Here is a 25,012-nt window from a genome sequence, read left to right as displayed (position 1 = left end):
GTGGGTTATAGTTTGAAGATGTACTCTTAATATTTGGTGCTTGCAATGTTCTAGAATGTTTAGACAACTTGCTCTTTTGGTTTTAAAGATATGTTCTTTAGTTTTGGTATTCTATCCTGTTGTTGTGAAACCCTTTTATTTCTACTTACGGCCTTGCTGGTAAGACTCCATAAGAACATTGTAGTATACCAGTAGCCATGCTGTATGTTCAGCTTAGGATATTATCCATGTAAAGATACCCAGAATAATATGCCTGTGCTGGATGTTTCTCGTATCACATAGACCAGTGTTGGCTAACCTGTGACACTCCAGGTGTTGTGAAACTACAAGTCCCAGCATACCCTTCTAGCAACAAGCTGCTATATATTGCCAATGCATGCCGGGACTTGTAGTTTCACAACACCTGGAGTGTCACAGGTTAGCCAACAGTGACATAGACAGATGGTACGGTGATAACAACACGAAATCAGATGAAATCAAAGCAAAATTATAATTTTGGGGAAAAAGAGGCCATGTTTCATAAAATAGGGCAGCAAACTCACAGGATGCAACAATTAGGTGGTGGATATATAAAATAGCCTTATAAGAGAAGTAGGAAAGGCTAATTACTCGTTGGCTCTTTTGGTATGGAAACGAGTTTAAGGGTCTGCTGATGTGGTCCAACCTTCAACTGCAACTTTATTTAATAAAAAAAAAACAAGTTATGTTTTTAATGTTATGTAAAGAGTGTCCATATGTGAACTCGAACATGGGCAGCACGGTGGCTAAGTGGTTAGCACTTCTGCCTCACAGTGTTGGGGTCATGAGTTAAATTCCTGACCATGGCCTTATCTGTGTGGAGTTTGTATGTTCTTCCTGTGTTGTGTGGGTTTCCTCCCACACTCCAAAAACATACTAGTAGGTTAATTGGCTGCTATTAAAATTGACCCTAGTCTCTCTCTCTCTCTGTCTGTGTGTGTGTGTTAGGGAATTTAGACTGTAAGCTCCAATGGGACAGGGACTGATGTGAATGAGTTCTCTGTACAGCGCTGCAGAATCAGTGGCGCTATATAAATAAATAGTGATGATGATGAATATATATTGTGGAATGTTGCGTGGACAGAAAGTTTCTAATTTATCACATCCGTTTGAATAAATGTATAATACAAAAAGAAAGAAGGGGAGAAATGTGGATCAATAAAAATGTTGGTATTGGTTTTCTGAACCACAGTAGTAAGGAGGATATGGGTGCAGGGATTTATTTCTAGTTTATCAATGTGGTAGCAAAAATAAAGCTAAAAAATACCCTTCAAATGATCTTGTTTTGAGTTGGCCTTACCTTCCTGGCAAAATAGCGAAGTTCACTCAACATCAAACAGGAAAAACTAGCTGGGCATTATACTGCTGATTGTAAAAGTCAGCCTGGGGATGTGTGAATACAAACACTCATTGTGTGTAGTTGTCAGAAAGAAGTTAAATGAAAAAACTGTGATCTGCCTTAAACCCATATCATTGTAATACATCTGCTGTGTTACCCATACCAGTAATACTTGTCAGTCAACTATGTAGCTATCATTAGTGATCCTTTTGATAAAAAAAAAAAATAGAATGAAATGTAAGACAACATAAGTTGATGGAAACATAACCAAAAATACATGTTGGCTTATACTGCCCGCTTGACGTGAAATACTTTTTTTGGTATGGGAACGAGTTTGAGGGTCTGTTAATTTGGATCGGCCTCCAATTACATTTTTTTATTTAATAAAAAAAAAACAGGTTATGATTTTAATGTTATGTAAAGAGAGTGTCCATATGCAAACTTATATTGTAGAATGTTGCATGGACAAAAGAACTTCTGCAACACAGTGGCCTAGTGGTTGGCACTTCTGCCTCACAGCACTGGGGTCATGAGTTCGATTCTCGACCATGGCCTTAACTGTGTAGAATTTGTATGTTCTTGTGTTTACGAGCGTTTTCTCCAGGTGCTCTGTTTTCCTCCCACACTTCAAAAACATACTGGTAGGTTAATTGGCTGCTATCAAAATTGACCTTAGTCTCTGTGTGTATGTTAGGGAATTTAGACTGTAAGCTCCAATGGGGCAGGGACTGATGTGAATGAGTTCTCTGTACAGCGCTGCAGAATTAGTGGCGCTATATAAATTGATGATAATGATTTGCAACAATGCTCAATACTACACATTCTCTGAAGTTCATGTGCATGGACACTGCGTTTATACTAATGTTCCCTATTTCCAGCATTATTCACCAGTGTGAAGGAGCTGTAAAGAGGATAGACATAGTGGCGGATTATAATAGAGCAGATGATAATAAGAAAACACATGGCTCTGGCCCCATCCGTCCTAGGGTACCAACAGGACACTGAAAGACTATGCAGAGAGGGAAGGAGGTACGTCTGAGTACAAGCCTTCCCTTCTCCACCAGACCCATCAGCATCTTTTATCTTCTAAGGTGTGTGGTGGAGAAAGGCTCAGAGGATTTTGAAAGAGGCGTTTGCTGGATCTAAAGGCCATTACTCGCATCTGACTTTCCTGGATCTCTTTGCTGCATTTGACACTGTTAACCATTCCTTTCTCACACAAATGCTATAATCCAATCCTGAGGACACTGTCCTATCTTAGTTCTTACCTGAACTATCTAATTGCTTTTTCACAGTTTATTTCTCTGGATCCACCTCCTATCCACTTCCTTTATCAGTTGAGTCCCACAAGGCTCAGTTTTAGGCCCTCTGCCTTTCTCTATCTATACCACTTCTCTTGGAAAACTAATAAGCTCCTTTGGATTTCAGTATAATCTCTATGTGGATGATACACAAATGTATCTATCCTCTCCTGATCTCTCACCATCTGTGTTGGCCCGCATTACTGGCTGTCTTTCTGCCATTTCATCTTGGATGTCCTCTCGCCAACTCAAACTCAATCTTTCAAATACTGAATTAATAATATTCCCACCCACCAACAGAAGTTACCTACCTAACACTTCTATTTCTGTTGACAACAGGACAATAGATCCTAACTAACACACATTCAGAAGTCTGAAAGGTAAACACACAAGATCTTTCTGTATCTCTATTTCACATCTGTGTCTATTATATCTATCTCGTATATACAGGGCCGGATTAAGGGAATGGAGGCCCCTGGGCTAAGGGCGCCTCCATTCCCCCGTGAGGCCCCCAATGTGAGCCACCCGCCGCCCCCCGTACACCGTGAGGGCCCCCCCCCAAGCGCTTACCTGTCACTGTAGTCCTCCGTCCCCGGCGCGCTGTAAGCTCCTTACTGAGGAGATCTCGCGAGAGTTCACTTGCGAGATCTCCTCAGTAAGCAGATTACTGAGCGCCGGGGACGGAGGACTGGACTGACGGTGCTCAGCAGCATTGATCGGGCTGGGGGCGCCCCCGCCCCCGGACCGATCAATAATGCTGCTGAGGACTTTGAAGGGCCCCCTGGATGCCCGAGGCCCCTGGGCTATAGCCCAGTTAGACCTCGGGTTAATCCGGCCCTGCGTATATATCATATTTAATATCTATCTCACACCTATCTCGTATCTATCCAATGTCAGCCTATATAATATATAACCTGTAATTCTAACTTATCTATCAGAAAAAGTTGTGAGTGTAAAACCTAATTAATTCTATCATCAAAAAGCAACAATGTCCAAAATAAAAATAATTACAGCACAGATTCCTAGAACTCCTTCAAATAAAAAAATTCAAGCAAGAGAACAAGCCTTTCAGACTTGCAGAAAGACATTGTTGACTTGCTAACATTTATATAGTATCACTTATAATCTTGGTCTCCATTAAAATTAAAATTCTGACTGTCATCATTTCATACCAGACTGCTGATGATATCAAAAAATATAGCAGGTTTCAATTAATGATGTCATTTAGGGGAATCTGTGAATATTCAGAACAGCCACACTTGCAGATCCATCACTGCAAATGCACTGGACAGTTATGAAATCATCTTTAACCTGTTCCTTGTCAGAGCCAGTTCTATATCTATATCTCAAGAATGCAAAACATAATCAAAGTAAAATTTTAAATGACCTAGTACAAAATATGAGGGCCCCATGTTGTCATGGCAGAATGCAGCCATTGTAACATCCCATGTTTACAAACCACTTGCGTTACAATAGGGCGTTAGTGGCAAATACGAACATAATACTCAACTGTTGACATTTTACTTTCAACATTTTGTACCTGTCAATATTTTGACTGCCGACATTTCAAGTGTGTTGACATTTTGAATGTGTCCACATTTTGAATGTTGACATAACGGTGTTGACGGTTTGATTGTCAACATTTTTAATGTTGACCTACCAACCATCACCTTACCAATCATAACCTTACTGATCTTCCCCAAATCAGATTCTCACCCCTACAATCTATTTTGCAAACAGTGACTAGATTGATTTTCCCTGCAAATTGTTCTTCCACTGCTGAACCGCTCTGTCAGTTTCTACATTCGTTTCCTATTTTCATCATCATCATTTATTTATATAGTGCCACTAATTCCACAGCGCTGTACAGAGAACTCACTCACATCAGTCCCTGCTCCATTGGGGCTTACAGTCTAAATTCCCTAACACACACACACACACACACATAGAGAGAATAGGGTCAATTTGTCAGCAACCAATTAACCTACTAGTATGTTTTCGCAGTATGTATTTTGTACAGAATCCAATATAAAAATTTTCTACTAACTTAGAAGGCTATTAACAAATCTGCACCAACTTACTACTATATCTTCACTTTTCTCAAAATACCCCCAAACTCGACATCTCCATGCTTTACAAGATCTATGCCTCTCATCCACACTCATTACCTGTTCCCATTTCCAGTTACAGTCTTTTTTCGGGCTGCACCCATTTTGTGGAATTTGCTCCCTTGCACAACAAGATTTTTCCTGGTCTTCAAACCTTTAAGCGTTCTCTGAAAACCCACCTCTTCAGGCTAGCTCATCAAATTCCTCAACCATCCTCTTAACCTCCCTAGGGTACCCTATTTACCCTATTACCAACCTCTACACAGTTTACATAACACTTGCATGTGTCCTTTCTACACTCAATCAACCCACTGACCCCTGACACCCCGACCAACATTGACAACAACTGTGTGACTGGATCATATAGCCTACTAAGCAATTTCTACCTTTCTGGCTGGATCAATATGTGATATGTAGTACTTAACCTCATGTATCAAACTCTTATTGTTCTATAGATGGTAAGCTCGTGAGGAGGGCCCTCTAACCTCTCTGTCTGCAATACCCAATCTCATTTTATTATTTTGTTGTTCCCAATTGTAAAGCACTGCAGAATATGTTATTAATAATAATAATAATAATAATAATAATAATTATGTTTTTCAACTGATATTGTTTAAATTTCTGGGAAAATAGGAGATTTATAAAAAACATTTATACCTAAAGATACAAGATACATTACTAGCTATGATGATCTTCTCTGAGGCATCCTTTGTAATCGCACACACAAACAGGCCTACTTTCCATGAGTCATCTTTCCATAGAAGCGGTTGGCATGGTAACTTACAAAGAGGATAACGGCCTAATTGACACTGGTTTCTATGTCATTATTGGTCTGAAAGGCAGAACAATATTACAGAGCCAAAAACATCTCTTGGTATTTAAAAAGGTGGGAAATAGCTTGTAAGACTGGGCCAAAGTGATGAATTCAAGATGGAGGAATAATAAGGAAATCCTCCATGTTTGCTGATAGTGAACTTAAATATCACATTACTCAAAATGTAGAATGTTACTGTGCATTACATACATGTATAAGCTAAGTGATTACACTGCTGCTTTATATCTCTATCTAAGTGGGTAAATATTTTCTTCCAATATTGTAACATGTTCAGGTGATAAGTTCTACCATGCTTAAAAAAAGTATATAGTTTAGTATATAGCACAGTATCTCTTTTGCTTTTGATGTGTAGGAACACAGGTTATATTTTTAAACAGATATATGTGTAATATATTTTTGTCGGCCTGTTAATACCTATATGTAACATATTTCAGTTAGCAACTGTGTGATTAAACAACTATAGGACTAGATGCTAATTGTATTATTTCTGTGACGGCATGGGTTAATGAAGTTCTTTGAAACAGCTTTTGCACGGCATAAACCACAACTCAGGGTTACATGTATCAAGCTGCGAGTTTCCGGTGGGTTTGAACAGCGGAGATGTTGTCTATAGCAACCAATCAAATTCTAGCTATCATTTATTTAGCACATTCTACAAAATGATAACCTAGAATCTGATTGGTTGCTATAGGCAATATCTCCAATTTTCAAACCCGCCAGGAACTTGCAGCTTGATACATTTACCTCTCAGTCTCATGACTTTGTTTAGCAGTCTTTATAAGTATATGCTAACTACAAATAGGGTGCACCTGCTGCTTCCCTTAGACATCAATTTTAAATCGTATACATATTGAGCCTTCTTTAACGTTAGGAGTACATCCAGCTAGAAGCTGCAATATTGCATCCATACAAAACCGCGTTGTGCTGCAGAAGGGGCAGATTTAAAGTTGGGAGAGGGACACTTCTTATCTGAACTCTAAATCTCAGTATAAAAACACAGCTGGTCAGTAACTGTGTGCTTCATGCAAAATTTTACCAGCATGCAAAAAACAAAAACAAATGCATTTGCACCCTTTACATCACAACTTGGTTTGTCTGGGTACAAATTAGAACATTTAACCTGGATTTGTTCCTTACTAAGTGAGGCCCACTATCTCCAAATTGGCAAAAAGTAGGAAAGGTACAAAAAAAAAATCTTAAACGAAATTACACAGTCAGAATAAACGCTTCACCCATGCCATGGTTGTAATGGATAACTCTTCTGCCAGTCTTTAGGCTACAATTCCACTCCAATAAAGTTCTGGAAAAATCACATAAACTACACTCATTTTGCCATATAGATCTGGGTGCAAATTTTCATGCAGATTGGTTTTACTATTCAAAAATTATTAGCAATGAAAGAGTTGAAATAGAACGCTTAGTTAAACCTTAACAATAATGATAGCTACCGTCACTGCCATCAGTATAATATATAAGCTACTAATTCTGTAATTTGCTATATTTTATTACGTTAGACATACAATAGATGGACAGCTAAAGTTTGCCGTCTATTACCAAAAAAAAACAGTAGTTGAAGAGGTATTTCTTGGTGATGAAAATTGCATGTTTCTGTTCATCGTGAGAACATTGTACATTCCATTAAATATAATGTGTGGCTTTAAAATACTCTAGTAGTAGAATTGCACACAAAAGACATATTCACAATCCTTCCAAAGAGTAACTGGAAGAATTTTTGTGGTCTAACAAAGTCACGGCATTACCATTTCAATTATAAACTATTTAAAATACTGCTGTATGGAATCGTCACATAAACAGTTGGTGTAATCACTGTAGTGTGCTTTAAATTTCCTACTAAAGAACTGTAATTATTTGTCACATAAATGTAACAATATCGTAAACAATACATAATTAAAACCTCAGAATGGTTCCACCTAACTTTAAGGCAAAATAATACATTACAAAGTAAAACATTACAGTAGACATTGGTGCTTTCAGTAATATTTGTTATTTGGAAGCATACTTCAGTTTGTTCATAACTGGACCAATTAAGAAGACAAGGCTTTCTCAAATACACTGTAAAACAAAAACAATAAAAACAAATATTGGCAATAATAAAGTCTGCTAACTTAAACAATGATACAATGGGCATTTTACATTACACATTACAAATATATAAATACATATAACATCATATAATATATTAAAAACATTTCATGTACACTATGTTAAAATCTAGAACATATCTACAAATAAGTCACAGATCAGTTATGTACTACATGTATGAAACACAAACACATGCTCTATTCACAGTACACCAGCACTTTCACCGGTCATTCGATCCCTAAGAGAGACTTTGTGGCCTATTTCCAGCAAGCCAAAAACACATGGGGTGGTATAAGAGTATAAAGGGTGGGCACTTTTCACTACCAGACAGAGCACCAGAAAGAGGAACTAATCGCCCAGGTGGAGGTAAAATCTGTGTGCTCCTCCTTAGTGGACCATGTGCCAATGTGAACAAATGGCTGTGTGGCTAGACAATAGAGAGAATGTGTGCTCGTACAGAGGGTCAAGGCCCACACAAGATTTTTTCTCTGTACACTGAAAATAATTCTTAGTGTATTTTAAATAGAAGGAAGGTGGCCCAACTGGTTGTTTGAGATTTGAGGATAAGATGTCATCCAGTTCTACAATAAAGATAAATGTGTTGTGCCATTATATTGAAGCCAAATTGCAGTACCTCTGTACTACCAGAGGTGCTGCTGTGGTACTCAGACCATTCTCCTAACCTGCATGAATTAGTCTTATTAACTCCTGGATTCCAATCATTTGGGGCTGGTCTTTAAGAGACTGCCTTTCCCTACAACCTGTGCAGTTCTTCGTTTGTCCTGTGTTTGATCCTGGCCTGCTCCTTGGTTTTGACTCCTGCCTGTTCCTACATTTTTGCACCATTGCTTGTGACCCTGAACCCTGGCTTCGATTCGACCTTCCTCTTGCCTATTCCCTGGCACTTTTGTGGACCTCCTGGCTTCTGACTCTTTGGCTTCCCTGAGCCTTCTTTGCTAGTGTCTCCTGTGCATCATCTGGTGCCTCCTGCTACCTGGAATCCTGATAACTGTTTTCATCATCCGGTGCCTCATACCTCCTGGTTGTCTGTAATTCTGATACCTGTCTACATCATCTAGTGCCTCATGTCTCCTGTTAATTGGGTAACTCTGCCTCCTTGTCCCTACACCTGGTAAATCTATTACCTTGTGCTGCAGTCCATCCTTTGCATACTGCTGCTTCTATGGACTAGTCCTGCCATTTACTGCATCTGTACCTATGTGTGTTATCAGCGTTATATTTATCAATATGCGGTAATAAGTTTTTCTATTTAGAAAATCTATGATTGACACAATTTACCATTAAAATATTGTCAGAGTAGATGAGTAATAGTCAGCTCCTCGGCGATACTGGCTGGCAATGGGGCAACCCCATGATAGATTGGGAAAAGCCGCATATAGCAGTTTTCGACAGAGAGATGGGTTTTGTCATTTTCACAAATAGGCCCCTTGAAAAGATGATGGAACAGACCCTATATTACATTTATCCCTCTATAATTGCAGTGACAAAGTGGTTTTAGGTGTCCCTAGGAATAGTGCTACACAGACGTCGTTGTAAGGAGGCAAAAGGGTGAATGCAGCTGACTTACAGCAGCAGTGTCCTCTCCAATATGTGAAAACTATTATGTCTGCTATTGAGGTGGTAAAATTGCCTTGCTTTCTCATCCTGCTTATGTTTGACATGAGGCATAATGGAAAGTCTTCAAAGATACACTGAGACAGACTTAACATTAACAGTACTAAGGCTACATAAAACATGTTAAAATACATAAGGGCACGGCTGATACATGTCGCACCAATGAATATCTACAATTGTAATTTTCCACCTTCTGTGTAATTTACTCCGCAGTCTCCTTGTCTTGCTCTGTTTATTTTTTTCAGTCTCAGTTCCTGTTTCACTTACCTGCCTCATTTCATCTCCATGTTGCCATTCAATCAGCTCCCGCCCCCGCTGGTCAAGTGACCTGACTCACTTGCACTCAAAATCCCTTTAATTCCCAGGGACATAATTTCCTATCAGTAGAAGGAATTTCAAAGCAAATGACTTTTAAGTCAAACAGCCTAAGGAGATAGGGCGCAGATAGGGCAATCAGGAGTGACCTATGGGAGTGTCCAGGTGCCAAGAAAGGGGATTGGTATGAGGGAGATAAAGTGTAGGTCGCTTACCGGAGATGGAATTGAACAGATCCACTACAGGAGAACTACACCTTTGCTCAGTGAAACTTGAAGGAACCTGTGTGAGCAGCAAATTATCTTAGGAAGTTCACTGCCTCCCGTACCCTAAAAATATGACTTTGCTGGTGCGGGAAGCAGCATGGTGGAATTCATGAGGTGGTCTGCTGCTCCCACATGCTCCTTCAAGTTCAACTGGGTCGCTGAGGAATCAGATTTCAGACATTTTCCTTTTCAATAGTAAATATCAGGAAGGATTTCTCTATTGTAGCTTTTTTTTGGGGTTAAAACCGGATTGCCTAATTATAATCCTCTTTGAAAATAACTGTAGATGAATCCGGTTATTTGCTGACTTATCTCCAGAGATAAAAGGTCCATTATTTACCTGAAATCAATCTTGCCACTCTTGGTTTTGTCCAGGAAATCTACTAGTTGCTGTATTTCCTCTTTCAACATTATGATACCAGTGCTCTGCAAATGACAACAAAATAGATAAATAAAAATAAATAAGACTTGGTTTCTATCAGCGATTCACTGTTACACGGCTGGCCCAGTGTTTAAAATGTAACATTTCTGCCGAGTGGAAATAGCCGTGCACCCTTCAGTAAAGCAAGATACAATCCCAAAAATGCACACTCTTCAGTGGAAGCGCTGCCATCAAGCCACACGTGTGTACTTTGGTGGAATATTAGGCATACCAGCACAATCTGAGGTTTTTGCAGTGCGCTTCAGCAGTATTACAGAACTTTGAATGACCCACCATGGGACGCACCGGTTCCTTTAAAATGTTCCTAATAGGCTGCTGAGTGGAGTCTTGCCCCCCGGACTAAAATTTGCCAGCCCTCTCCTGCTCTTGAGTCTTCAACTTACCATATCTCAAAATGGTTTGGCTGAAAAATTAAACAATTACAACAACAAAATTGTATTTGCAGTTTAGTATATTATAAAATCTAGCTTCTAATTGCCATGAAAAATGTCTTTGTTTCAAATATATAATACATTTTACATTATACATCTATTTTATTGTGAATCTCGTAGGATCTATTGTTAATTCCTTTTTAAAAATGTCATTATTTCTATGTATTTGGGGGATTACTGACTATGATTTAAGCACCAGAACTGAATATACATTCATGCATTAGAACTAGAGATGTTCACTGACCCCCGTGTTTTGGTTTTGGATCTATATTAAGTTCGTGTTTTGGTAAAACCACCCTTGCATGTTTTGGTTTTGGATTTGTATTTTTTTTTTTAAAAAAATTGCTAACATACGATAAAATCACATAATTTTGATCTTTTTCTGTTCCTGCATTATTATTAACCTCAATAACACTAATTTCACGTAATTTCCAATCAATTTTGATCACCTCACAGGTCACAATATTATTTTTATCCACAAGGTAAAAAGTGTTTTTTTTACATTTTTGTTTCCTTGACTTAAAAACACTATGCACTTTAGCATAGGCTTTAGCAGATGACGTAGAGGGAGTACTATCATCATGACTGGTGCCAGCAGCTGCTTGGTGCTCCTGGTCTTGTGTAGACTGATGGGAATCCATATAGATGGCACAGTAGAATGTGACTGCAGACTTTTAAAAACACTACCAGCCTATTATTTCTGTTTCAGCACTGAAAACTGCCACCTCTCCATTTTCTGTGTGAATATTCTGTAGAATATTATTGGAGACTTTGAAGAGCACTGCCAACCCTTCCCTTTAACTTTCATTAATGATGCTGCCCAACTGCACTGGAGACTGCCAAGAACCCTGCTACCCCTTCTGTGTCTCTCTGTGAAATGGCGCCGGATCTCCGTGGAGGGCTGTACTTATAGAATCCGAAACTTGTGAGATCTGACGATGCAACAATGACGTTTTGCCTCGTTTTCAGTTCCAGGAAACCGAGCCCGAGCATCTCTAATTAGAATATGGGCAGCAAAGTGTTTCAATGGCAATTATGACCACATGTCATTTCAAATATTCCAGCAGATCATAATGAGGTGGAAGCACTATAGAGCAATTTACCATTTATGTCATAATTTGCAGATATGGAAGTCTCTTCATCCTCCTTTCAAAAAAAATTCACCGTTCCTCATAAGAGGTTTCTGTGCCCCATTTTATTGGACATTGCCTTTCCTTGCTATATAAATTACTGACAAGTTTGTTTAGGTATCCTGGCAATGTGCAAGCCTTTGCCATGTGACAAACACATTGCCCAATTTTAACAAATATGCCAGGTGATATCACAATGAATTGCCTGTGTGTCTGTAAATCTACATAGCTGATAACACTAATGACAAGTTCAGTCAGTGAACTGGTCAGAATAGAAGCACATGGTCTGTGTATTTCTGCATCTAGTTATCTAATGGCGCTAATGACAAGTGCAGAAAATAGTAGTGGTATACAATGGTCAGTATTTTTGGAAAAATACACCGATTGAGAGTACAATGAATTGTTTTGTATCTGTACCCCTATATAGCTAACAGCACTAATGACAAGTAGAGAAAAAAAATCTGTTTTGCCCCAGGGTATTTTAACACTGTGGCTGGATCACGTAGAAATAACTTATTGTAGATATTTATTTTAATTAGGGATGCAGTGTATCGCTGTATGTCATTGCAGATGTACTGATTCTTTATATTGTGTTGTATTCATGTATAGGAAAAGTATTCATTTCTAATGTATTATGCCAGGTTAGAGGAAATCTGTTTTGCTGAAGGCAGGAAATGCTAATTAACTCTTTCAACTCAGAAGTGACAAACACATGCTTTAGCCTGAATGCCCAGCAAGAGGTTGTTACCTATCAGCCTGTCTTGTTAAAAAGATAGACGAACTACATAATGCGCCAGCAATTCATTTAGGAAATCAATGTAAATTTTGTTAAAGTTTATAATCGCATTAACTGCAAATTTAGAAGATATATCACAACTGGATGGTAAATATCTTTTTGTGCCTGGTTGGAAAAGGGGTTTGGTTTACCCCTGCCAGGATTTGTGTCAGAATCTGTATAAAAAGAGCTCTGTTTAACTATGTAATGTATCATTCCATCTGTAACTTTTGGAAGATCACCAATACCTCAAACTGGTCCTTGTAAGGGATCTTGAGCAATAAAACTTCACTGCTTGAATATTCTGCCTCTGACTATTATCTGCTGTATCCTGTGACCAACAGATAAGAGCTTACACTCTAATCCATTCCCCGGTTGTCCTGTGTTGAACCCAGCGTCTCTGTATCAACGCTCTACCCAGCAGTCCTGATCCATAGTAAGCGGTCAGAAGGTACCAGCCAGCCCACAGCACAGATGCATTATAGCAGCTATACCAGCTACCGCAGAAGTATGCGGTTCTAGGTGCCGCAAAGGAGCAGCCAAATTCTCCTACAACTAGTGTGCAGTCTGCATTCGCAGTTGTCAAGTGTCTGGTGGCAAGGTGACACCAGTAGGAGTGGTCAGTAATAGTTGGTTACTGACGATGACAAGGAAACCAAGATAAACTGTGCAGGAAGAACATCCCTACGTTCTTCCTTCCACCCCCCTCCCCCCCCCCCCCCCCCCCATACAGACCTGGTGGCGAAGTAAGCCCATCCGGTTATAAATACCTTTATAGTTATAAACACAGTCCCGATGTCCTTAGAGTCATATATGAAGCTAAACTGAGCACTATTCTAGGAGAAACACTTAAACGTTTTATATAATGACCATCCAAGAAGGATGGTCATTATATACCATCCAAGAAGAATGAATTTCTGAGAGGCTATAATCTCCTTTTATATGCACATGTGACATTTGTTGATATCTTGTGATTGGCTTCTTTACATTCCATGTTCTGTGATTTGCTTGATTCTTTAGCGGGCGTTTTTTTAATCTATTATTTTTGGCAACTGATTTCGCTATGATTAATTTGCATCTACATATGGAAAAGCCTGGACTTGTCACCTACACAGAGCGTAGGTATCCAGTATGTAGCCTGAACTAATATCCTGGAAAGTCAAGGTGTCATGGTTGGCTTATAGGAAATTGATCCCTAGGCTCTGCTGGACATTGCTTAGCCCACCCACAGGTGCGGAGTCTAACAGACAGGTGGTTTTCATCAGGAACCCCCACAAGGAGGTATGGACTTAGCGGCACCAAACCTGCAAGTCGCGGTCCTGTGAGTGGGTGAACAGCAGAACGGTGTGGAGGAGCCAAGTAACATGGGTAGAGATTAGCACCCACCGGTAAATGATATAGAAACAGGAACACTAGAGATGAGACTGATGGGCAGCGACAAATAAGGCACAAGGAGAATAGATGTCCTGTGGTACAACAAGGAAAAGTGGAGGCTGTCACAATGGTGTATCCAATGGTGATAGGTGGAGATACTGGAACAGCTGGAGTACAGCACTAGAGTTATGCTGAGCACACAGGGAAGTGGAGGTAACTGGGGAGAACAGGCAATGAGTCACCAAGGCAGTTGCGGTTCACAGTGGTAGCGGCCAGAGAACTGGAGCTGTCACGATAAAGTACATGAAAGATAGTATAGTGGTACTGGAGCAGCAATAGTTCAATACAGCAGGAGACTGAGAGCAAACTGAAGTGGCAGAGGTAACTCGTAGCAACAACTGATAAGATACAGTAGTAGTAGCGGCTCTGAGTGATAGCGATGAGAGAACTGAAGCTGTCACGATGTGGTACAGGTGAGATAGTGTTAGCAGTACTGGAGCAGCAAAAGTTCAGCACAGCCAGAGACTGAGAGCAGACTGGAGTAGCAGAGGTAACTCGTGGTAACAGCTGATGAGTCACAATAGTAGTAGCGGCTCTGAGCGGTAGCGATGAGAGAACTCGGGCTGTCACGATAAATTACACTGGAGATGGTAATAGTAGTACTGGAGCAGCGATGGTTCAACACAGGCCACAAACTGAGAGCAGGCTGGAATAGCGGAGATCCACAAGGAGGACAGGAACCAGAACCAGAGGCTACAAGAAGTGAGCTTGAAGAACAGGCATCAGACAGGTGAATCCAGGAGGTTTAAATAGTGCTCCAGAAATGCTCAGCCAATAACAAGAGGACACTGAGTATAGCTGAATGAATGAATGAAGTTTGTCCGACCCTGGAACATGGCAGTTTCCAGATAAATTAAATGCGGTAACGGGACAGGTACTACTTGCAGGACCGAAGCGTTACACAAGGTTATCAATACACTTGGAAACAGTACTTCATGGATATTTATCAGGCTTCATCAACATTAGCCAGTGTTGTCCCTGCTGTGTAAATATGATAGGTGCACGGGGTGCAGCAGCTACAGGGCCTGGGGCCATTTCCCCTCCACCCCTCCACCCCCAATCTCCCAACACCCTCATACCCCACATCACTCCGTTTGTGGAGTGGAAATGTCCATGTACAACAAGAACCACTCCTAAAAATGTGTCCTCTTCACCAATTTATCTCATTTTCAGCAACCATTTCAGCAATCTCATTGTTTGCATGGGTGACTGGGCTAAAACACAAAAGTTGTGAATTGATACCTGGGGGGAGGAAAGCGGGGTGTCAGGTGGACTTGACCGCTATTACCCCCTCATTCCCCCCAACATTTCTCAATGACTGATGACAACTTTGCCTCTGCGAAAACACTGCTTGCTCAGTAAACCTATGTACTTTGGTGTAAATATGGGCACAACTGCTCCTCGATTGAGGGTTTTGTACTTTGTCTTGTCTGTTCTATGCTTTGTTAATAATATGACCCAAGACCATGCTAAGACAGGGTCTCACCTACAGACAGATTGATCCGCTGTTAGAGCTGATCAGATTATAATTAACTATTTCTGCTCAGCATATTGTTCAAACAATGAAAAAAAAATGAAAAAAGTTAAAGTTTGTAGAAACTTTCTATTTACTATGATGTGCTGTAACCTATAGCAACCAATTACCTATTCGCTATTAGTAGGCTGATATAGTAGGACTAATGAAAGCTGTCACCGGATCAGTTGCTAAAGTTTACATCACACAACTGCTCTTTGCAATATACCAATATACCCTTAAGTACTGAAATTGGGTTTCAGACATTCCTTAAACTCTTCACCCTTTAGCGATGGTTGCTGCCTCATCTGCATTACATTATAGATATGCACTGGCGTTACTAACAATCAATGTTTGTGTAAAAAGACAAACAGGAAAATCTATTTTTAAAAAATAGGCCATGCAGCTTTTTTTTACAGACACAGAGGGCCTGATTCATTAAGGAAAGTAAGGCAAAAGAATTGAGTAGTTTTTATCCTGGAAAAATCCATGTTACAATGCAAGGGGTGCAAATTAGCTTATTATTTACCACATAAGTTTAATTCTAGCTATTTTTGCATGTAGCACACAAATACTTGATAGCTTTATTTTTACACTGAAATTTAAAGTTGATCTAGGACATGCCCTACCCCACCTATAAACCTGTCCCCACAATTTAAATATAGATGCTCAGGCTCATATCTTCAAGAACCAAGCCCACCCAAACTTTGCAGATCCGAGTATCGAGCCTAGCCGACTCAGTACTTTCGCGTGCCCTTGAAAGTGAAAACAAGGCAGAACATCTTCGTTGCATGGTCGGATCTTGCAAGTTTGGATTCTATAAGTACCGCCCTCCACGGAGATCCGGCACCATTGCACAGAGAGACACAGAAGGGGTAGTACGGTTCTTGGCAGTCTCAAGTGCAGTTGGGCAGTGTCATATCTAAAACAGAAAGAGGAGTGGCAATTTTCTTAAAAGTCTCCAGTGACATTCTACTGAGTTATAGCTCACACAGAAACAGGAGAGGTCCCAGTTTTGTTGCCAGTCTACAGTCTATGTCCCATTGCTCCATTGCTAATTGTCATTGCTGAAATAGAAATAATAGAGCTGTCAGTGTTTATTAAAATCTGCAGTCAAATTGTATTGTGTTATTATAGCTCAAGGGGGAGGGCCCAAGGACAATTCCAACTTGCACCACTTTTCTTTTCTGCCACTGCTGTGTGGCAATTTTTCCTAGATGTGCTATGAACTGCCATGTGTTTGTGTCAGTGCTCTGTCGCTTAGCATCCAGCCAGCTCGCTGCAGTCTTTGTCGAAAGTACCGTATATGAAAATAATATTGTGACCTGTGAGGTAGTCAAAATTGACTAGAAATGACTGGAAATTAGTGTTATTGGGGTTAATAATAATGTAGGCCAAAAAAAGATCAAAATGATGTGATATTAGCATATTTTAGCTATTTTTCTAAAAAATACAGATCCAAAACCAAAACATGCGAAGGTGGTTTTGCCAAAATCAAAACCAAAACCAAAATACAAACTTAATCCAGATCCAAAACCAAAATAGGAGGGTCAGTGAACATCTATAATTTTAAATTTACATTCCCATCCAATGCAACATGGTTTTACAAAGGTGCAAAGTTACTCATTTTTTTTGCTTTACTTTCCTTAATGATTCAGGCCCAGAATGTTATATACAGCAGGAATGCACAGAGCTTAAGTCATGTTACCTCTGTTTTGACATCATGCAACAATTGTTTTTTTAAAAGATTGTGTATAGCTTTGCAAAAGGTTGTGGATGGGGTTCTTCTAATATAACTAATCCCATGCAATCTTAGGATACTTGGCTACAAGTTGTTTTATCCACTTTAAAACAGGGAACACACAGAGGAACAGGAGATAAAGAATAGTGACGAAACGTACTGAGACCTTCATCACATTCACCATGAAAAGGGGTACAGATAGGGCAAACATGAATGCCCTCTATTAGCATGACAGGGCAAGGTTTTACCAGCACATAAAAGGCCTTCTTTTAATTGTCAACCCCTACTGTTTGACGCAAGCAAACCACTGAATTTAAAATTGCAAATTCTATAAATTTTACACTGCAAATAATGGCACTCCAACTTTAAGATATCATCTTAATGAGGCTAAAATGAAGAGTTCAGTTCAAAAGAGGATATTGGATGAAATTCAATGTAATGAGGGGGAGCTCTACATGGCTGAGTAGGTTATGCTTTGTTCTGACTTTTGACTCATCAGCGTGCAAATTCATATAAGCAAATAATTTTATTGCAAGATAGGGTGCAACATCTGAGTGCTGGGTGATAAAAAGATGCAAAAGCCAAACAATTGAGGCATATATTTAAAAGCCAAAATAACAAAGCATACTGATTTACAAGGTATAGGTCGTTTGTAAATGAGCAGGCCAAGAGAGCCGAGGATGGGAATGACACATCACATTGCTGTTCCTCTGTGTTTTGATAGACAGGGCGCTGCATGGTACCATTACAGCGCAGTGCCATAGTCCAAGCTTGAAACGGAGGAGCAGAAGCCAAGAGCACTGATGCCACCTCCCCATAAAAAGGCAATGGGATAAGAGGTGCAGCCTAAAGAGGTGGGGGGCACTGGACGCTGGCATTGGCTCTAAGTGCATCTCTTGAGCTTGTTCTGCTTCTCAACACATCTAGGCAGGCTTCCAATGTTTGTGAAGGCATCTGCAGAACGTGATGAGCAGGCATGTACCTTGATGGGGACCTGTTACAACACCAAGACATTTTGCTGTGTGCATCGTGTGTTCTCTGTAAATAAGGCGCAGAGACGTATATTGAATAACCCTCACTCTGTAGTGTATCTTTGACGTTAATATATTAAATTTACCTTTTTGAGATGACTGTCATACAGGAACTTAGTAGTTGTGCAGTCAAATTGGTCTGTGTTTTAATTCTTAACCTACAGGAAACAGCTTCAGGCAATATCTAATTGTTCTATTGTAAGCGGTGACTGAAAAGAAAATAATTTTCAGCCCTAGGGGATATTTCAGAGAACTTACTATTAAATTCCGTTCAAAGTCTTCATGAGTCATCAGCGCACTTTTGTCCTCATTCATTTTCCCAAACAATTCAGCCAGCTGCAGGTTATTTTCCTTTACATGTTGTTTAACTTTGTGCATTGGATCTGCCTGAAAAAAAGAAGGCCGAAATAATAGAGCGAGGACACAACTATCCATTAAGCCGTTAAATCCACTTGTCACCAGCGCCAGTTTTAAGTCTTTTAATCTTGTAATAGAAATAAAGGGATGATGTCTAGTAAAAAGAAGACCTAATTATTATAGACCAAATTATTAAAGTGTGTACATCAGAATGTAAATATCTATTGACAAACATTCTGTAGGGATGCAGGAGGCTGTAATTCTACAATAAGTAATATTCTACAAAGTAATAAAAACAAGAACATATTTTCTTACATTGATGTCTGCTGTTGAGTGAAAACTGTTTCATTAGTGCGACTCTTCCGTTTTTGTTACTCGGTGGTTCCACACTTTTGATTTCAAACTTTGCACCTAAAACCTTCAATTTGTGCACAAGGAACAGCAGAGATGGAGGCGCCGCTTCTAAGGGTTGAGGGGCATTGTGTCTAGGGGGAGCACCGCTACCAAGGGGAGAGGGGCGCCAACACAGCTTCCACCACTGAATAACCAGATCAGCAAGCAATATGGAGCTAATAAAGTTAAATATAAATTTATCTCTCTCAAGACAGTGGCAAAAGCCATCTTTAGAAAGTGTGCTCAGTCTGTCTCCTTAAAAATATAAATAACTAAAAATAATTTGTGTAATAAAGTATATATCAATGTTAATGATTAAGAGATGACTATAATTGAGAACTACGAGGAAGTTGGAAATGATCTTACCTTTGGAAAGGGTCTTTTGAACAAGTCAGAATTTCCTCCAAGTTTGATACACAAATTTGGCATAGTCGTTTTCATAGTATTGTACAAATCATCAAACTGTTTATTTACAACAATATCCTAAAGTAATACAAATGTAAAAAAAGACTATTACATGCATTTAGTAGTGTTAATGCTGCACCTATTTATAACGGCCCACTGAATTGTTGTCATTCATCGTTCAGCACCATTCAGGATAACAATTTGATTTGTTGTAAAGGGGTGTGAATTGCACCAATTCGTCTTTTCTTGAATGTTAAAACTACTTATTAATTCAGAAGTTGTACACTATCTTGTGAACAGTTTTTGCCTCTGAACTTCCATCCCATATCTCAAGCCACTGATTTTTATTATTTATTTCAAATACAAAAATATGACACTTACGTAGCATATTTAAATGTTTGAATTATTTTAATTTAATTCCACTGTATTGTGGTGTGAAACAATATGGAGAAAATGTAATCATTCAAATACTTTCTTGATCTACAGGTATCAATGATCCATTTTTCCTTAGCTAAAATAAAAGGTGGTCCTTATATATCAGTGCAACACAATTAGATAAGTACAATTTTCTATTTCTTAACAGAACCTACGATCCTTTAAAAATTATTCAGTAAATGTTTTTTGGGTGGAATATTTTCCTTTTCACTTCTGACTTTGTAGCTTCATTATACAAGCATATGTTTACATTTCCCTCCATTGTAATCTGTATGGTAGACACACAAAGGGAAACCATACTGAAAATAAAACAGTTTAAGGCACACTTGATCGCTTCGGCAAAATTATTCATCTGTTTACACAGGCAGTAGCAAAATTGGACCACTGGCTGAAAAATATTTGAAGCGGTCCTCGCTCTCTTTTACATAATTACCTGTGTAAACAGATGCTGCTGCTTAAGGGATTGATAAACCATCAGGGTGTTTACTGTTTGCTGTATTTTACGTATATAAATGAGTCCTAACATAATGATAGTGCATACTTGTCAACTTAGTAGCAAATCGCTACATTTTCGCCCCGGGGCTAAAATGATGAGGTTCGCGGTGAAGTTCGGGATCCAGGAGAAAGACCTGCTCTCCCGGGGGTCCGGGATATCTACACAAAACTCGAGAAACTCCGGGTCATCCCGGGAGGGTAGGCAAGTATGTGGCAGTAAACATTTGGGATTTCATACACAGCCACAGTTTCATACACTGTATTCTATCATTAAGCTTAGCAGTGAAAAGTGAGTGTGACAAAATATTAGGCATATCAGTGACATTCAGGAAGTGAGTGTTATTCAAAATAAATACAGTTGGGGGCTGAAAAGTTCAGGGAACAAATATGTATATAAAAACAACAGTATTTTAATAAACTTGCAAAAAGCACAGAGCTATGTTAGCAAACCAGAAAGAAATGAATCAAGTCTGCCAACTACATTACGATGCCATGCAAAATTGGCATGACATTGGCAAAAGAAACTTAAATTCCCTGAACTACTATATATATCATTACCAACATGTGTTCATGATATTTTTCTATCTGGGACACAAACTATCAGTAAATTTACTGACCTGTTGTAAAAGAGAAATTAAACTTTTTCCTAACACTACGGTAGCACACATGGAGCTAGATTTACTAAAAGGGCGGTTTGGTCAAACCGCTGCTTTTTGGCTATTTTTCTGGTGGTTTCAAATCCACCAGATTTACTAAACGGCCAGAATTGACATTCTTCAAAACCACCACTTTACAAACCGCCATCCCAATTTTAACGGTGATGACCATACAAACAGCTGGATTTACTAAGCTGGGGTTTTCAAAACCGCCACAAAACAGCCAAAATGAAAGAGGTGGTTGTGAGTGGCGTGATTGCTCAAACTGCTGCTGTTTGAACTATTTTGCCATTCAGAACATAAGAGGTAGCATCAGTCATATATAAATTATTGAGGCAATCATTATTTATTTATTTCCTCATAAGTAACTTATAAATTAATTTTGCACCTTAATAAATAAATAATGATTGCCTCAATAATTTATATATGATTGATGCTACCTCTTATGTTCTGAATGGCAAAATAGTTCAAACATCAGCAGCTTGCCAATCAGAGGCAGGTATTTAAAAACCTGTCTTTTGGATGGGAGTTTTAATGGCGGATTTAACCAGACTAAACCTCCGGCGGTTTAGCTTTTTCGATCCGCCATACATCGCCAACCATTTTAAATTGCAGCGCCAAACCGCCCTACAGTAAATGCGGCAGTTTGGACCACTAAACCGACGGCGATGTGTGGCGGTTTCAAACCACCACCAAACTCGATTGCTAGTAAATCTCGTCATGGAAGTGTACCATCAATGATTTTGAGCTTGAGTAGGGATGAGGATTGCTTCCATACAATCACTGACACCATTTTTTTATTGTTAATGCACTTTCTTTTTGATTGCATTACTATGTGTCAGTGAAAAGTTGTAGCTGTAAATAAATGTTTATAAAACTCTAGTTTTTTTTTTATCAAAGGTAAGACAAACGTTGAGTCTTTGTTTTCCACTTACAGAGAAATCCAAGGACTCTATGGCTGACTCGGAGTTTGCTTGGATTGCCTTTAGAATGGCAAAGCAGCCATCACTTTGTATTGGATTTCTGGCCATCTGCAAACAGTTGACAAAAGAAACAACAATGGTTTGATTTTATACACATAACGCAGCATATGAAATGTACATTTAGAAGAACACAATCCAACAATCAGAATTTCAGTGAATTTTATATTTAGCTTCATGCAAGACTGCAATTAAAGAGCTAGCAAGTTAAGTTAACATTACTAAACATCAAAGGCTGTATATCAATAATATACCTGAAGTGAATGAATTGTTTCTAATTAACTAAATATGTCCACCACTACTCTCTTACAATCATCTGTGGCTGGTTAACAATTGAACAATAAGGATAGTTTATGAAAGTGAAAAATACCATATAATGTCACGAGCAATGTCAGGTGCCTATTTTAACATAAATTCACCCATTTTTATGGGGAAGCACAAGAATTTGTGTGAATGCAAACGATATTTTTGCGTGATGGGGTGTTCTTTGTCGAGTGTGGGCTGGTAGCATATTCATGCACCCAGATGCAACACTATGGTTCTGTTTTGTGGGACAAGATTATTGGAGAGGAATACTTCTTTTTTTACTTTTTTTTTTAACAAAACTTTTTATTGTTTTTTTTTACAAGGTACAAAGGTGAGAACCAATAATAAATCAACAGACGCATAGGTGTAGTCGTTACCAACAGGACAAAATCAAAAGACAGAAATTGAGTCTAAACAAATGAAAAAAAAGAATGTATACAAGGGATATCTTGATACCAAAGTTTTTAGGGGAATACTTACAATGGGGTGGATGGGGGGGAGGGGGAGTAAAAGAAGGGGTGGGGTGTTATTTAGCAAATGTGAGAGTGGAAGAGTGATAATGATCATAAATGAATCTCTAATGTTGTAGGGGCGGGTGGGGAGAGTGTAGCAAGTAGGAATATGTTGTGGTTAAATGAGGGCTAGCGCCGTAGTGATTGGTCCATGGCAATTAAACCACCTGGAAGGTAGTAAGGGTATTGTGTAGCATGGCTGTTAAGAGGTCCATGCGATAAACGCATACTTCTTAATCCAGAGTAATCTTATACGTTCTTTGGGTGCTTTTACACTAGGTACATTTTTAAGGGAAAGTACATTTCTGTCCTAAAGTTGTAGTAGGCATAGGCTGCAGTGGTTTTCCCTCTTTTCAAAATGCACATCTCCAGTTGGACCCACAATCCAGCAGAATTAGATTTTCCAAAGGCAGTTCCAAAAAAGTGGAATGTGGGCATGCACCTATGAATGATCTAGATGGCCAATTAAGTTACAAATAAAGAAGTCGTGCACACCAGCATCTTTTGCATTTTGTAAATGACCTTTAATGGCTGACATACATGCAAAGTTGCTCTGTAGTAATGGACTGTGTGGATTGGTACAACTCATATACCTCAGGGGCAGCTCCAGTGATGACACAGCAGCTCAAATGACTGCAGTTCCAGCCTTGTGACCTGCATCAGACCCTTTCAAGACACAGTCCTAAACATGTGTGAAGGGCTTCATTCCATGTCCTCCATTAAATGATCAGGTTACAAACAAGTCAAACAGTAAAGATCAATATGTACAGTCTATAAAAGAAGACATAACAAGACTGCGCTGCTCTGTCTATGTATACTCTGCTGTTTTCACATATGCACTGTAAACTCTACTGTGATTTTTGAGAATAATTGCATGTTTTGGCATTGTACCATGATAGCACAAAACCACCTTCTCATAAATTTAGCCCCAGAGGACCCCCATACACATGTACACTGCTTACCTTTAGTACTCTTAATGTTTTGTTTTCTTTAAGACACAATGCAAAACGTACAGCTCCTTGTAAGGCAATACGGTTGTTGCTGAAAAATACAATGCACAAAAGATGTTTTATTGAACAGCATTTCTAGCAATCCTGAAGCTCTTGGCAGGTTATGTGATTTATAGACTTTTCCAGGGCAGGAAAAGTGTTTTCACATATACATTTATAAACATCGCATATCCATGGAATCTAAAAATCTTGATGAAAGTCAAAGGCGGAACTAACCAGATGATCTGCCATTACTTCCATGTAATGAATTTCAACTATTAACTCTACTTTCAACTCTACTGGGCTAGATTTACTAAGCTGCGGGTTTGAAAAAGTGGGGATGTTGCCTATAGCAACCAATCAGATTCTAGCTTTCATTTATTTAATACCTTCTACAAAATGACAGCTAGAATCTGATTGGTTGCTATAGGCAACATCCCCACTTTTTCAAACCCGCAGCTTAGTAAATCTAGCCCTACTGACTCCAATTGTTCAAAAGGAAGGTATTGCAATGCTGTCAAGACTAAGTTTAAGTCCCAAGGTACGATAGGGGGAATGTATTGAGGCTGTACATGCAGCACCCCTACAAGTCTGTACTTCTTGTAACAAAGACAGATTCTTCTGGAAGGAGACTGACAGTGTTGAAATTTAGACCTCTTGCAAAAATAGATGTAACTGGGCTAATTTAAATGAAGATGTAGAAAATACCTTATCACACCATGAGTTTAAAATATTATATTATAAGTCCTGGTCGAAACTGGCTTTCAAGCTCTGAGCATGGTCTCCACTATACTGTCAGAATACCCTTGGTCTTAAGAATTATGGCTTCCAAACCTAGGCCTTACAGGCAGACAAGTTAAATCTTGATAATAGAACATTCCCTGACTTAACATTGTCTTAAAGGAAGATGCCACAATGGACCTTTTGCCATTTTGAGAATGTCCAGGTACCACAATTTTCTTGGCCAGTTCCATGCCACAAGAATCAGATGAACACCCTGTTTTTTACTTCCTTTAGGACTCTTGGAAATTAGCTAACCTTACCAAGGGACCGACATGGCTTCTACC

General features: G+C 39.2%; 1 protein-coding gene across 2 annotated transcripts in view; it reads right to left on the bottom strand.

The window, feature by feature from the left end:
• Nucleotides 1-7,084: 7,084 nt before the first annotated feature.
• The window catches only part of LOC142159852 (uncharacterized), a 46,426-nt gene continuing 28,498 nt past the window's right edge, over nucleotides 7,085-25,012 (bottom strand). For both annotated transcript variants that reach the window (XM_075214671.1, XM_075214661.1), the window contains exons 9-14: nucleotides 23,919-23,997; nucleotides 22,094-22,189; nucleotides 19,534-19,650; nucleotides 18,676-18,804; nucleotides 10,261-10,346; nucleotides 7,085-7,674 (exon numbers count right to left, since the gene is read on the bottom strand). In XM_075214671.1, coding sequence (XP_075070772.1) covers nucleotides 7,647-7,674; nucleotides 10,261-10,346; nucleotides 18,676-18,804; nucleotides 19,534-19,650; nucleotides 22,094-22,189; nucleotides 23,919-23,997 — 535 coding nt within the window. In that variant the 3' untranslated portion in view covers nucleotides 7,085-7,646. The remainder of the gene's footprint in view (nucleotides 7,675-10,260; nucleotides 10,347-18,675; nucleotides 18,805-19,533; nucleotides 19,651-22,093; nucleotides 22,190-23,918; nucleotides 23,998-25,012) is intronic.

The sequence above is a fragment of the Mixophyes fleayi genome, chromosome 1, assembly GCF_038048845.1.
Source record: "Mixophyes fleayi isolate aMixFle1 chromosome 1, aMixFle1.hap1, whole genome shotgun sequence".
Lineage (NCBI taxonomy): Eukaryota > Metazoa > Chordata > Amphibia > Anura > Limnodynastidae > Mixophyes > Mixophyes fleayi.
Note: the sequence above shows the minus strand (reverse complement) of the source record. Positions and strands in the feature narration are given on the sequence as shown.